General features: G+C 39.1%; 1 protein-coding gene across 6 annotated transcripts in view; it reads left to right on the top strand.

Annotated features, from left to right (window-relative positions):
• PHYHIPL (phytanoyl-CoA 2-hydroxylase interacting protein like) overlaps positions 1-15,951 on the top strand; it is a 126,062-nt gene that overhangs the window by 95,718 nt on the left and 14,393 nt on the right. Inside the window, exon 1 of one of the 6 annotated variants that reach the window (XM_038181651.2) lies at positions 1,500-1,643. The exons of 4 other annotated variants lie outside the window; for them this stretch is intronic. In XM_038181651.2, the coding sequence (XP_038037579.1) occupies positions 1,568-1,643 (76 nt within the window). In that variant the 5' untranslated portion in view covers positions 1,500-1,567. Of the gene's footprint in view, positions 1-1,499; positions 1,644-2,440; positions 2,499-15,951 lie in introns of those variants that run through there. One more of the 6 variants, XM_021276823.4, reaches the window with a different exon arrangement.

The raw sequence follows: 15,951 nt of genomic DNA, 5'->3' as shown, positions 1-15,951 counted from the left end.
TTAGATTATCTTAGCTGTGAAAGACTGAGCTGTCAGAATGGTATGCTGGTATCACTGAGGTCAAAGTTTTGCAATAAACATAAATGTGTTACCTGTCATGAATTAAGCTCAATTTTAATCTTTTGAAAATGTCCTTCATCCCTAAACAATAGCAGCCATGAGAAGACAGCCAACGAAATGGTAGCATAGCAAATTCAACCATGATATAAATTCTGCTGCACTCTTAATTTGGAATTGCGGGCAATGTTGCAGTAAAACTGTAAGCAATAATGAAATATTTATTCGGATAACAAAATATTTTTCTTGTATTTTTAAGATGAGGGAATTAATATTGAAACATTTTGTATTCAGAAAACTGGGTTATACCTTCTGTGGTAGAATATACAGGAGTCAGAAATCCAGGAATCCGAGTGGGCAATTAATAATATCACAATCCATATCTTTTTAGATTCTTTTTCCTGTTTGTTTCAGGTTTTTTTTTACAGGTATCACCACCTGTCTTAATGAATCAGACCATTTAGAAAACTTAAAAATTTCAGGCAAAATAAAACAAATTATGCATTCTGGAGATCTTTAAATAAAAACACCTAGTAAGATTTGGTTTAAAGTGATTGCAAAATTATAAAGCCAATTAACAGTTCTTATTTTCAGCATTCTTTGTTATTTATGAACATATCTCTTTTTTTCTTATTTTAGTTGTGTCTACTAGCACAGCTTTGTAGTAGTCTGTTGCACAGGGTAACATTTAGTTCCTTAGAACTCTAATGAACTCACTTTGCAGGAAAAAAGCACATCATTTGTTGCTTTCCTTTGCCGTATCTGAATGTTGCAGCCATATTTTTGTGAACTTAGGCAGGGAAAGAACGTTTGAGCTGTGTTTAAAATTCTGGTGACCATTTTATGAAATCTGTATTGACCCTACCTGGGTATTAACCTTTAGTAGATAGATGGCCTTTGTGTCATGAACAGGCCAATTCTGTGAGTGTATATATAACTTCAGAAATTTTGAAAAACTCTCCTTCTCAGAAACTTGGTAGAAAGAACAATCCCAGATTTTAGGAGCTGAATTTCCTTGGTTGTGCAGGGCTCCCCCTACAGATGCTGCTCTTGGGCTGCTGGAGTCCTGCCAGTAGGAGAGCAGCGACGCTGTCATCTGCTTTCTGTGCTCCCGCAGTTGGCACAGGCAGCTGGGGAGAGAAAGGCACCTATCCAAATGCAAAAAGGAGAAAAGCAGAGCAGCAAATCTTCAGTGAGGATGTTGGGACTTGGGAATGTTGGACTGGGAGAGGAGCAAAAGGACTGGCCCAGAAGGCACACGGGCATGGAGCTAGTAGAGACAGGCTGTGGCTGGTCGAGGGCGGAAGAACAGAAGAAACTTAAAAGGTGGAGATGTTTATGAGGATTAAATTGCATGTGAAAATGGGTGGGAAGAATGACCTTGAATGAGAATGGGAAAATAAAATGAAGTAGCAAGGGAGGCGATCCAGATTTGGATGGGGTACCCAGAGAAAAAAAGTTGGGAAAATAAGAGGAGTAGGTGTTCACCCAGACTAGATGAGTTGGGTGAATGAGGATGGAATTAGAATTGGGAGCCTGTGAAGAAGAGAAAACCTGGAGGCCTGTCTGCAAAGAAGAGATGGAAAGTATGAGAATGTGGGTGGGGGAATGGGGCGGCTTGGACCACAGAGGTTAGGGGTAAATGAATGTAACTGGGACTTGCTGAGCAAAGAGGCTGGGACCAAAATGACAGCCTTAGGAATGAAGAACAGAACTTCTGGAGGGTGGCTGGGCAGCGGAAGAAGGGGCAGGACAGGAACAAGCTCAAGGAAGAGGACAGAAGTAGCTATCTTTTGGTGTGATAGGCAGACCAAGGTCAGTATGTATGAGTACATGCAACGTTCCATAGCCAGACGCCATCTCCTTGTTTATTTACCAGCAAAAATATCTAAAATCCCCTGGCAAAGCATGACATCCTTTTTCAGTGCTTATCTGTGTGAAGGATGGCAGTCTGGTATGGCTGACAGCAGGCTCTTCAGGTGGTAGTTATGCAGGTAGCTGGTAACTGTGCACCTAAATGTTCCAACGCTGCTGGTTACCCGTGCGAGGATTGATACGAAGCTACAGGCAGAATTTCAGCTTTTGTTCAGGTGCTGTTTTGTAAGACCTAAGAAATGGCAGACATAATGGGTTGTTAGGGTTACCAAGTTAAGCTCTTAAAGCTAGGAAATGGTGAAAAGTACGGTCCTCTGTGCAGAACTGGCATGGTGCTAGGACATTGAATGCTGTGCAGTGAATACTGGGGATGTTGAGTGGTGGTGTTGGAAGCAAAGTAGGGGAAGAAATAATGGAGAAAAAAAAAATGTCTGACCTTCATGAAGCTGAGCAAGAGCTACCTACTTATCACAGGGATTTGTTACTTGTGTTCCTCCTTTTCTGAGTGCTTGATTCTGGGACCATGCTATCAGGATTTCAAGGGTACTGGGAGTCATCATTTGCAGGTAATGTCAGTGAGAGTGGGACTTTGAACATACAAAAAGCACAGTGCTAAATGCTTGGGGAAGGGGGAGAAGAGATAATGATGTTAAATAGGCATTGAAAGTAACTTTTTTTTTTTAATTTCTCCATGCCTCACTTTTCCACGTGTAAAATGGAAGTAATATTATTCCTTATTTCTTTCCCTCACAGAGATGTTTTCAAAATAAACTAATGAATGTTTGTTAAGCAGCCAGGCACCATAGTAGCCTGGAAAACCCATGAGGTACTTGGAAAAGCCCATGATTAAATTCATAATTTTGTGTTCAGAGCAGGATCTGAATAATGTGTAACAAATAAGTCCTGGGACTACACACTGAACAATAGTGAATGGCTGTTACAAGAAAAATAGTTCATTATGTACGCACTATTCAATATGTTGAATGAGTTAGAATTTGTGTAGAAAAATAGTATGTAATCATGCAATTAAAGACTATATCATAATTTGAACACACAAAGGGGACAATTTAAGGTTATTCAAGTATGCTTCATTCTGATGTTTCTAATTATTGATGGTTTAAACTATACAGTCTTACTAACATGTTCTTAAAGTGTGTTTTTTTTTCTTTCTCTCTCTTTTTTTTTTTCCCTTCTGTGTGCCTATAATATATGAAGATAGTATTTGGGTGTCAGGATCACAACTGGAATTGGTGTCTTAGCCAGCTTCAGTTATATAAATCAAATTGCATTTTTTTCCATAAAATTTCATCTTAGTTGGCAGAACTTCAAATTAGCAAAGTTAGGTTTTTTGTTTGTTTGTTTGTGACAAGCAATAATGCTACTTCAGGTAGGAGACAGAATCTTCCATATGGCTTCAAAAGTTCTCTTGTTGCAAATAAAAGTACTTATTATCAGTTCAGCTTGACATTTTTGCCAGAGGCAAAAATTTCCACGTGTAACATTCCTTACTGTTAGGACACAGAGGTATATTAAAAGGGTCCAAGCAACTATTTGAAGTCTTCATGAATGATGTTAAGAATTGTGGAAGAGAAGAATAATGATTTGGTTGTATCTTCCACTTCATCTCGCTAATGCAAATATTTTACACTCTCGTTTTGTATCATAAGCAATGATGCCATTAATAACTAGCGAGACTTTGCTGAAAAAGAACTTTAAAACATTCCTGCGTCAAGAAATGCAATTATTTTTATTCTTCCTTAATCTTCCTTAATATTCTTTATTTTTAGAGTCATTTTCCTTCCTCCTTCCTCCCTCCTCTTCTCCTTTTAGAGCATTTTGCAAATCTGTTTGATAGATTATTAACTGTTTGGTCTGTCAACAACCAAGCTACGTATGATTAGCTATTTAAGTCTTGTCTGCTATTTTATTTGTGTCCCCAGCTGACTCAGTTATTGCTCACTGAAACTTTTCTAGATCCGCTGTAAATCATCTCAAATGCTTGATGTGTAATTATGCGAGTTTCACATACAGAAACACTGTTCTCTCCCAGTGCTATAAGCTGATATTGCTAGGTTGAAACTCAAGTGTATAATGAGTTTTTTGTAGTCAATTTTCAACCCACTGTTTTAAATTAGGGTATTTTAAACATTACTGCCTCCCGTGTATGTCCCTTCTTTTGTAGCTTTTGTTCTTCCAGATTATAATTTCCAAACGCATTTTTATTTATTCTGTAGCAGAATCCATTTTATCACTTTCTGACTATGTTTCCAAGCCACACCATGTTTGCAGCTCCTATTTTGATGTTGTCTGCAATAAAAAAATGTGATGAATCTTTCCAGAACGTTTGTGAAGATGCTTATTTATCCTGGGAAAAAGCTGTGGGCTCTGTGGTAGTCTGTGAGGCACCTGAACTCCTTTCATGCTTTGCCGTGTGTCAGTCTCCTCTCTGCCAGCCAATGTTCAGCCTTGCAGATCAAGTTCTTAGTAAGTACCATGGCAGGAGGAATCATTTAGGGAAGAGAAATACTACTGCCTCCAGCATTTGAGGAGTAGGATTATCAAGCCACCCCCACACTTAAAATTTCACATAAACTGAAAATCTCAAAGACAAAAGCTGTTTTTCTTGAGTAAATGTTGTTAGTAACCTCTTCATCTGTTCAGCTTCTATCTTAAACTATACGTAGCAGTTTTCTTCTCAGCCTACTATGTAGTCAAACTTCTCTGAGCTTGTTAGTTACCCTGCAGTTATGCCTGTAACCTAAATCAGTCTGTGCTATAGGCCACTTCAGCTTTTACAGGACCCTTCCAGTGAGGTCCTTGATCCCAGAAGTCGTAGGTTCTAGAATGAACAGAAGACTGTTTTGTTGGGGGAGGAAGGGTTATGTCACATTCTTATGTAGAGATGTATTGTATTTCCTCATTCATTTCTGAATTGGTTTCAGTCAGGCATCATTGTTTTAAATTGGCTCCAAAGACTTGCTGAAGCTTATCTTCCTGACCTTGGTTTTTCGGTCTGGGACTTTTCTGCCTCATTAATTTTCTTTTTTTTCTCCTCCATGATCTAGAAAGATCACCTTCTTTACCCATTCCCTGTAATTTGTTCTACCTGTTATTATTCATGGCTTCTGTAAAGCAGGTTTGGAGGCCCCAGCTTTTGGAACAGGGTAGGTTTCAGTTCTCTTTGTGCTGTTGAAGTAGTGTCAGCATCTTTACGCACGACTGAGAAGGTAATCTTTAAAAGTCCTTCCAGTCTGGGCTTGTTTTTCTTTGTCTGCTTTGTACAGTAGGTATGTCTGCCATGCTGCTAGCATGCATGGCCTTTTGTGCTTTTTGTAACCTGGAAAGCTATTTTTAATTCTGGCAGAATATGGCCCAGAATCATCCACTGTTTTCTTGTGTCTTGATAGAAGTTTTAGGCATATCACTTGGAGTACTTTTTCCAAGTCACACAATCATAGCAGGGTTTGAATTGGAAGAGACCTTAAAAGCTCATCCACTTCCAGCCTCTGCCATGGGCAGGGATACCTCCCACCAGATTGGGTTGCCCAGGGCCTCATCCAGGCCTTGAACACCTCCAGGGTTGGGGCACCCACAGCTTCTCTGAGCAACCTGTTCCAGCACCTCACCACCCTAAATATTTAGGAACATGTCTGAAAGAAGTTGTACTGCCATTTTCAGTCAATGATACCTGTATAAAAATCTGTCACTGTCATAGGAAAGTACTCCAAATGAAATGCTTATGATATTGGAATGAAAGAAAGCTCTGCTCCAGCATCACTTCCTGTGATTTCCATGCTGTTTCGTTATACAGCACAGCATCCTTTATGTGACCTTGAAAATGTTTCCTTCAGCACAGAAGGTTTGTTTAGAATTTGTTTTAGTGTTAGTAGCTGGATCAATTTTCACAGTGGTGTTTGTAGTTGAATCATTAATCAATTTTATTTTATTGTTTTCACAGTGTTCTTGTTTTATTTATGCTTGAATGAGTAAGCTGTTTTGCATGGATGTTTTCAAAAACAATGATTAGCTATAGTGTTTTTATAACCTAACAACAATTCCTCTGAGCTCTGACAGTTCTAGCTGCTGCCAAAAAGGGGAAACCTTAAAACTAGTTCAGTGTTACTCGTTTATTCCTGCAGAATGAAAGGAAGTAACTGTTACCAGAGTTGCACTCTCAGTTCCAAGTACAGACGGGTATCTGAAGTTTATTGCTCCAATACTGTTAAGTCAGACACAGCTAGCAGCTCTAGGATGATAAGAACAGTCTGAGGAATTCCCATATTGAGCTTTGTGTATGAATGTACTCTAGTTAGGAGAATTGTGCAGCTTGCAATTGTCAGAGGTATCCTATGAGTTCAGTCCCTGAGCTTTTCCACTGACTTCAATAGGACTGTGTAAAATTAAATTTAGATTCATAACTCAGCATCTTCACAATCTTACAACTACTGTATTCTTCCTAACTCTGGGAGCTTGCATTCAGTCCTGACACATACAGACACGTGTCTAACACAAACTTTACCTCTTCAAGTTCTGGTTTGTCTGGATTTCATCTGGCCTCTTTTAGGGCTAAAAGAAAAAACATTTTTAAAAGATTATTCTGTGGTGGATTTTTTTTTTTCCAGTTCTCTTTTATGTGTACTTATGGTTGAAGACTTCAAAATCAGCAGGATGAAAAGATGCTTAAAAGCTCTTTCAATCTTGGCCAGCCATAAGTACAAGTATACAAGCATCAGTGGAGTGATTCATGTTGTGTCTTCAGTCCTTTTAATCTCACGTATGTAAAGGGAAATAATACATGAGTTTATATAAACTAAGGGATAAAAATAAGGATGAGTGTGTAGCAGATTGTATTTTAATGATAATTGTAAGGTGCATCTTATAACATAAAGTAAATATTACGCACTTACATTTTAATGATGGATGTTACGCTGGTAATTTAATGCTCAAGGTAGTGGTAAATGTGGCTTTCAGAGCAGTAACATTTCTGATTATTTTCTAGATTGTAAACTCTGAATGTAATTTCCAGACACATCTCTAATCACAGCACTTGAAAACCCCCAAGCCTATCTGCTCAGTCAATCCATGACATCAAAATGTTGTCCTTTGCTTGTGGAATGTGCTGGAATTTTAGCCAGCATCATGTGCTCTGTTGTGATACAGCTACCACCTTACCCTTCATGAAAGGACAGTAGGACTTCACACATACACAATTTCTTGGGATTGTCTGAGCTCCATCGTTAAGTATAGCTTACTTTTCTCTCCTAGTTGGAGGCACCTGCAGCTCCAGGTACATTTTGTTGCTTCCTCTCTCTGTGAAGTGCTTTGTGCCATGCTTTGGAACCTCAACCCATTGAATAAGTTGCATGTAGCTTCCGTATTTCCCTTCATCACTTTGTTTAGGTAGGAACATGTCCAGTATTCTGTGCTTCCTCATAACTGTACAAGTGCAGGAAAGACAGAATCAGGTCCTGTATGTGAAAACAAAATACTGATTCTCTTCCTCCTATTTTTATACATTCTTTAAAGCTCAGCTGGTTTCTGAGTTGCTTCCTTGAGCAAACCATCAGCAAACTACCTAGGCTATCTGGTGAGGCTGTCAGTGCTAATTCAAGTGTGCAGAGTTTGAGATGAAAGCAGAAAGGCCAACAGAAAAGCAGAAAGCAGAAAGTGAACCTAAATCCTTCAGTATATCTTAGTACACTTGTTAAATTTAGCTCACATGGTAGGGAGTGTGAATTGGAAAGTATTACATAGGATGCCTTTGAATGTTCTAAATCTGCAAAATGAAAAATGAATCTAAATCTGAATTATTTTTAAGGAACGTATCCAAGGGGACTTGATTGGCTTAGTGAATTTGTAGTAAGTTGTGCAGCTATTTCTCTGTAGGCAATAATTCCGTTTTGTCTTAGCATGGTCATGATTGATTCCGTGTTACGATCCAATGACTATTTGATAGCCTGGGTGATAAGACCACAGAAGACTTCATTATGGAAACGATTTAAAGCATCCAGCTGAGCTGCGTTTTTAAAAAATAATAAAAATTCTGGAGCTATTGAGGACTGGATTTCCAATGGATCAAAATCTGATGGTTTGGAGTTGTTATAGATTCCTTTTAACTTAATTACATCAGGACTTCAGTTTGAATTTTCTCATTTGCGTTTAGACATCAGGGAACCTACATGAGCTGTCTATTACAGATGCCATCAGGGCAGGAAATGATGAGCTGGAGTCAAGACTTCTAATAAGCCTGCACAGCCTGTGCTCTATGCAGCCTCCCTCCTAGGGAGGGGTGAATTTTAACATGGTGAAAACACCACTTAAAGCTTGCTTTTGACTGCAGTATTCACAGCTATGTTATTTGTATATTCTAGTATCTGTGAAAAGCTTGAATCCATTGTAGCCCTCCCCTTGATGGGGATTATTTAACAGCATCCTCCCTCGTTTTTGCATGTCTGCCTATCTTAGTAACAGTGGTAGCAACCTAAATTGTCTATGAGCTTCTCTCTGCTCTTGTCAGAGGTTTGAAAGTTAGTAACAGTGAACTAGTGGCAGACCCACATCCTATGTGGATGCAAAGACCTTGCCTATGTTTGGTTGTCCTAGGAAACCAACTAAAAGTGGAACAAAATGGAACAACTACAGCCCCTGACGAAAAGAAAAAAGGCTCTTAAAACCCCTTCATTTGTCAGTGTCTTGAGAGAAAGTCAGAAACCTCCATAAAAATTATGTTAAAAAATGGTACAAGAGTTAGTTATGAAGTAGGAAGTCCTCAGCTATTGAGGTTATGTAATACATTTCAAATCACAGTTAAATAGCAGAAACTGGTGTAAAACAGAGCCAAATTCTGTTCCTTACAAGAGATCTGTGTGAGAGGTATGCAGCAATTCTCAGTGTGTTGAAGTAAAGAAACTGCTCATTCATGCTGCAGACTGCCAGAGTACCCAGTGAGTTACAAAAGCCCACTCATGCTGAGCACCCTGCTTGCTCAAGAAAGCTTAGTAAAATCGTGTTCCTCAGCCTTGAGTTCTCTCTGCTGCCCTTCAAGTGATGAGTTTTGCCTTTCTCTGTGGGCTTCCCTTTACTTGAAAGAAAAGTGGGTCTTAAATGAAAATTCTTGTGCGATTAAGGCAGTTGTATCTGAAAACTACGCTGACAGGTCAAATTAAAGCTCGCATGAATACGAGGCTCCCTCTCCTTGCTGGATTTGAACTCACTTGACCTAACTTGAGATAGGTAACATTTTTAGTTTTTGATTAAAACACAGCTGCAGTAAATGGCACAAGTTGTTGCCAGTCAAATAAGAGTGAGGTAGAACAAGTGTGAGTGTGAGGTTCATAATATTCAAGTAAAATGAAAGTTTGTTTGCCTCTCCCTTTTGTTCAGTGTCATGTGAAAGTACAAATCATGTTCGAAAGGCTACTCATTTCTCTAATACACAGTTAATATTAACAGCAGAAGAAGATTAAGGGCAATGCTTTGCCTTCAGCTACACTGTTAGATGAAGAGCATTGGAGCAATTAGGTCAGTGACCTAAAGCAGAGTAACTTGGATAAGAATCTGGCCCCAAGCAACTAGTCCAGGGTCATACAGTTGGTGCCTTCATCTGTTAGATCTGTTTTCTTTCATTGTTAGTCTTGGAGACATAGGCAATTTCACCATCTTGGAGGCAGCTGTACTTGTTTATTCATCAGAAGAGAAAAACCTCATGCCATAAGAAGCTCCAGATCACTTCCTGCTCCAAAATCTGTCCTTTAATAATCAACTGTTTGGGAGTCTGCATGCAGGAAAATGTCACTCTCTGTTTTCCAGCAACACAGTACTGAACTGCTGTAATACTGAGACAGCATCCTTCCAAAAATACATTACAAAATGGGTCTGAGTGCAGTCCGAAGTATGGTTGTACAGAATTTCATAAGGATGCATAGATCCTGACAATGCAGGCTGCTCCTGCTAAATGAACAAGTTATGTATGATAAATTGATCTGCCTCTGTAGTAGTGTTTTTGGTGTAGCAACTACCTCTCAAAATCTGAATTTCTTTTAACTGTCCACATGCAAATTCTAGTGCATATAAGTGGCTGTATAGTTCATTGTATTTTTTAGATGACATTTAAATTAAGCTAGAAGATGGTTTAGAGCTGTTTACATCTCTTATTACCTCATTTCTCTTTCAGTAGCTGAGAAATGCTCATTTTAATTAAAATTTGTTTTTAAAATGCATCTTGCAGTCAACACATGCTGAGGAGAGCCACTTACCACCCATGTACAGTAAGTTTGCTGTGCTGAACAAAACGGGAACATTAATTAGTAATAAATACTGTGGTGGCTTAGTGTTAACAGACTACTATGATGTACTGTTTGATTTCAAGAAGGTGGGGTTGCACTAGTCTAGCTCTTGCTCTGACGGTCAGAGGCCTGAAAACCAATGGTGTGTAAGTAAAATAGAGCAGTTCAGCTGGAAGGGACCTTCAAGAATCATTGAGTCCAACCCCCTGACTTCTTCAGGGCTAGCCAAAGTTAAAGCATTTTAATAGAGAACGTTGTTCAAATGCCTCTTGAACACTGACAGGCACGGGACATCAACCACCTCACTAGGAAGCCCATTCCAGTGTTTGACCACCCTCACAGTAAAGAAATTTTTCCCAATATTCAGTCAGATCCTCCCTTGGTGCACCTCAGTGCCGTTCCCGTACACCCTGCCATCAGTGACCAGGGACTGACACCTCTCTTTGCTCTTCCCCTCAAGAAGTTTCAGAGAGCAACGAGGTTGCCTCTCAGCCTCCGTTTCTCCAAGCTAGAGAACCCCAGTGTCTTGTCCTTATAGGACACGCCTCCTAGCCCTTTTGTCAGCTTTGTTGCTGACAATGTTGAGCCTGTTGTCAGCTGCACCCCCAGGACTTTTCCTGCTGAGCCACTCTCCAGCCACTCGTCTCCCAGTCTGTGCCTGTTCCTGGCATTACTCCATCCCAGGGGCAGCACTTGGCATTTTCCTTTGTTGAACTCCATGCAGTTTCTGATCACCCAGTGTTCCCACTCCAGTCTTTAGTGGGAACAATATATTGGTATAAATCTTTTTGTACAGATGGGTCTTACAGAAGTAAGGGTGAGGAGACACTCATAGTTGTTGGTGGACTCAGTCACAGCTCATCTGGCCAGTTCAGTTTATTCATTTATGCTACCCATAGGTCATAAAAGGAGATCACAGTAATTCTCAACTCTCTACCATGAAGATTAGGTCAGTCCTTAGATCATGGTAAGGTCAGGAGATCTGCATACTTTGGAGGAGGGGGAAAAGTAAACATGGTGTGTGTGTCATTTTAGTGTCCTACAGTTTTGCTGGTCCTTGGTGAAGAATTATGTACCCGCATGATTATGCACAACCTTCCAGTTGTGCATTTTTATCTGATAATGAAATGTCTCCTTTTTCTTAATTTCCTCTTACAATTTTTTAACATAGTGAAAATTAAATTTTGTGTGCACCTGTGTGTGTTTAGCTTAGCATTTTAGTAACACCTCAACTTACATGTAAGAAAAATATAGAAAGGAAGCAGAAAAAATAGGGTAATAGGGGTCCAGTCTTGTGTGTACTTTCCAGAAACATGAAGGCATCTAGTTATAAGAATTGGGAAACTAAAAAAGGATTCACGTCATTTTCCAATTTAGTACTCAGTCTGTCAGAAAGCCACTTTTTTTTTTTGGCTGCTATTGACATCCTCAAAATGTTTAGTTTTGGATGAGCTGAGTGTAAATACTAAATACTTGTAAGACATTAGGATACGCAATAAAAATTTAATCTCAGTGAATGAACGAGGTCAGCCTTGCTGTATTAGCAACTGCACAAACTTTTGCTGATTGGATTTTTCGTCAGGTTTTGCTTTAGGCTTTGGGTTTGTGAAACTTATGAGCTTCCACGGTTCACTGTCACCCTTAGATAGGAATCATTAGATATTTGTGTATATATATGTATATATATGTATATATATGTATATATATATATAGCGTGTGTGTGTGTATATATATATATACACACAAGTATATATATGAGTATTGTGCGTGAACATCATTGCAAGTAATATGTATAAAATCTTTCACGTCAGTCTGTATTAAATCAGAGGACACGTCTTTTGCATAAAATTTATTCCAGGTGTAATTCCACAGACATCTGTGGTCTTACGGCAGGAGTGAGTGTTGTTCCCGTGTTCCTGCTTTTTCCTTGCTACTGTATCTACTGTCATTTTTAAGTGTCAATGAAATGATTTATTATTTTTAGCTTTGAAGGAGTATATATGTATGGCCCAACAAACCCACTTGTGAGAATTTTGTGCCTAAGCCAAAATTTATATTCCACAGAAGTGTTAAAACAGGACTATTTGATTTCTGCTTTCTAACGATACTGATCTTCTCTGTACAGATGTAGTTAATTTCCTGTTTAACCTCACGTTGCATTCAATGTCTGCTGAGAGAATGTTAGACCAGAGCCCTTTGGTTCTGATGGCATAATCATAGTCCAAAACATACCAGTGAAACTGTCTGTGTGCTACTGCTGGCTGTCAGGTCTGCCACACTTGTGTATTTCCCATGGTGCTAGTGGAAACATACACCTTTGAGGAAGGTAAGCCCCTGATGTCCCATCAGCCCAAGATCTCAAAGTGTGTGATACACAAGCACTTTCACTGAGGGCAGACCAGCATTCAAGTGGATGGCAAACCTTCAAGACTGCTGAATGCTTTTCTTTCATGATACGCTTTCCTTCGGTTGCTGTACTACAGCTCTTGTCAGGCAGCAACCGAGTCTCTGAGCTGTCTTGGTGCAGTGAGAGGCTGCTTGTGGAACAGGGTCTCAGTCCTGTAGCTGACAGCAGGCAGTGAGAAATGATGCTGGGGAGAGCAGGGCGCTGCTCGGTGGGAACTAAGCCTGCACATTTGTTGCTGTCAGTTGCAGGACTGAGGTATTGGTCTGCTCCTGATGCGAATCATGGGACTTCTTGCGGAGGGCATTTGTTCGCCATGGGAGACAGAGGAAGAATTGAGCCTTCTGTAATAGTTTTTACTGAGAGAAATTCCTTAATGCAGGAACCAGAAAATTTGTATCGCTTTCATAAACTCATTCAGCTTCAAATTTCTGCCAATGGCTAGGTTATCTTTATGGATATCACCCAGTGAAGTCTATTTAGGCAGTTTTGGGGTGCGCTCACTGCTGAAGAAGCTGGCTCTGCTGTAGGGTCAACTGTGCTCACAAAGTCTAGGTTTCTTCTCTTTGTTTTTGGAGTATTGCTGCTGAAGTCAATGGCGTAGATTAGTAGGAAGGAATTACGCTTTGAGTTAAACCAAGTAACAAGGGAATCTGAATGTATAATAAACATTTCCAAACCTCTCAGTAAATATAGATATATTTTTTGTTATAAATAATACTTAATTTTCAGAACTTAAAAAAAATATTGGACAGAGGAGTGCACGTTATCTTACTAGAAAATGCATAATGCTAGTGTCAGACATGCGGAGGAGATGAGGAGAAAGATTTAGAGAGGTTTATTCCTCTAACAGGATTTATCGAGCCAGGCATTCTCTTTTTATTTAATGTGGGAAATGGTTCTACAAGGATATATATTTAGAAAATATTTTAAAATATATTTATATAAACATAAAGATCTGTATTAGGAGTTTGTTTACCAAGATTCTCAGTGAGAGAGGGGGAGAGGCATTTGAGAGTCTGAGACAATTCACTAATTTTTTGTACAGGAAAAGAAGCACAGATACTGAATAACACACAAATATTACTTAGGTGGCTATGGCTAGCAAGTTGAATTTTGAAATAGGATTGCTATCCTGGATAAATGTCACTGACATGGCCTAATAAATGCCTGTCTTGATCATTTTATAAATGTTGTAGCTGTATTTCCTCTATGTGTTTTTGTTGTGTCTTAAGCAAGATGATGCAGTGAACGTTGAAACTTTTGAGATTCAGGTTAATTAATTTGCTCGGTAGGGACATATTGTCACAGTCCTGAGGAACAGTCTTACATAGCTAGCAGTTGGAGCCCCATTCATCTCAAAGCTGAGGAAAAAAAAAAAAAAAAAAAAAACACATTATATTGTATTTATGATGAAATAAATTTAAAGCCTGTAACTAATATGTAATTTCCTGGCACTTTCCTGTCATTTTTGATGGTTATACAGAAAGAATTCTCCCTCCTGTTAAAATCTTCTCCCTTATTTTTTTGAGGAAGTAACATACCTCCACACTAAGTTAGAAAATTCAGACTGAGTTATAGTACTCAATGTCACATACAAGCAGTTCTCTGGAATTACGAACTTAATGTTTTGCCTTTATGGAGCTGATATATAACTGATCAGCTGATCTGTCAACACAAAGAAAGCTAGAAATTTTTCAAAACTCATAAAAATGTGTCTGGTCATTCTGTGCGAGTTGTATCTAAATGAGTTGTTTTCAGTCGATAATACCACTCTCTACTAAGAGGATTTCTTACCCCAAGGTACCGATGTGCTCTTTTTCACGTTGATCCCTCTCATCAAAGATTTCTACTTCAAAAGGTCATAGCTAATGCCTCTCGTTGTATTGGAAATGTTGATTTGAGAAACACACTTTCTGTTTTCCCTAATGGATATATTTTAATATCTAAACCAGGTGACATTAAAAAAAAATGGATTTGTATCATAATGTTTTATTTGGCTTTTATTGTGTCTATTACATACGTTATTGGTATCTGTGTATAATGCAAACCTGATCTTCTGAGACTGAAAACTTCACTGGATCTTGTATTTCAGTCCTCTGTGCCTCTCATCCCCATTTACCTATCTAGGGTTTACAGATATTCCCCCAGAATGTATTAAGAATCTTGCTTTAGCTCTTAATTTTCTGCTAGGTGGGTATGATCTCACCTTGCCTTTTTTTTTTTTTTCTTTTTTCTGGCTTACAAACCTTAGTTTTGTTTCCTTTGATCAAATTCCTAGGTTTTCCTGGAGTTGACACTTCACAGATAAATCTGCTGGGGTTACTATCCCTAGTGTCTTTTTAGAGACAGTGCTCCGGGTGGCACGGAGCAGGGAGTTGGCCCAGATGGCCTCCAGAGGTCCCTGCCAACCCCAGCTGTTCTGTGAGTCTGTGAAAATGCCTTAGTAGGAAACACAGTCAACAAGAGATTTTCAAATGATGCGGGGAAGAGCCATTTTATCGCTTTCTTCTCTTTTCTATTGGTTATTCTCCTGGCATGTTTCAGTTCTGTGATACAAAGTGCACTTACATCACTTCAGAGGTCTGTAACGCTCCACCGTTACTTAGGACAGCTTTGATTTTGGTTGAGTGATGGTTTGAAAGTGCCCCTCCCTTAATTCCGAAGTCTACTTAGATGTTTACAGTTTTCCCATGTATAAAATGCATATTTTTTATCCAGATGTTGGACAAATGTCCAATGCCACGAAGAAGAAATAGCTTTATGAACAGCTTTCTTATATTACTTTGTTTGCTGTTCTCCCTAGTATCCAAGTCTGCGTTACAGATACAGTATTTTAGATATGTTTTTTCATCTACAATTAGTGAAGGGAGGCTTTCTCAGCTCCAGCAGAGAAAATGATTTCACCTGGCCCTTCCTTCTTTCAGTTTCTCCAAACTTAATGGACATCGTTGCAGCTGAATGACTATTTCATGAGTTCACACTGAGTACAAGCAATCGCACTCATTATGGCTTCAATACCTGTTTTGTGTATTTTTTCCCAGTTGATGGATGCCTATTATGTCATTGTATTCAGGCATTTGCAAGTTCTGTTTTCTGTGAATTTGTTTATTGACTGCTGGATAACTTTTCATGCTTTCACAGTGCAGCCAGCTACATAGTTAATGCTGTGAAAGGTGGCATATTAGTATTATGGATGGAGTTATGGGAAAGGAGGCGTGATTTGATTGCTGAGTACAAATCAAGTGAGTTCTTGAATGCTTAGGAGTCCTACTGCAGCCTGACTGGTATACAGACTTTGAGCATGAGCCCATCTTTCTAGTGCTTCCA

Source organism: Anas platyrhynchos, chromosome 6, assembly GCF_047663525.1.
Source record: "Anas platyrhynchos isolate ZD024472 breed Pekin duck chromosome 6, IASCAAS_PekinDuck_T2T, whole genome shotgun sequence".
In the NCBI taxonomy this organism is placed as follows: Eukaryota; Metazoa; Chordata; class Aves; order Anseriformes; family Anatidae; genus Anas; species Anas platyrhynchos.
This window is presented reverse-complemented; position numbering and strand designations above follow the sequence as displayed.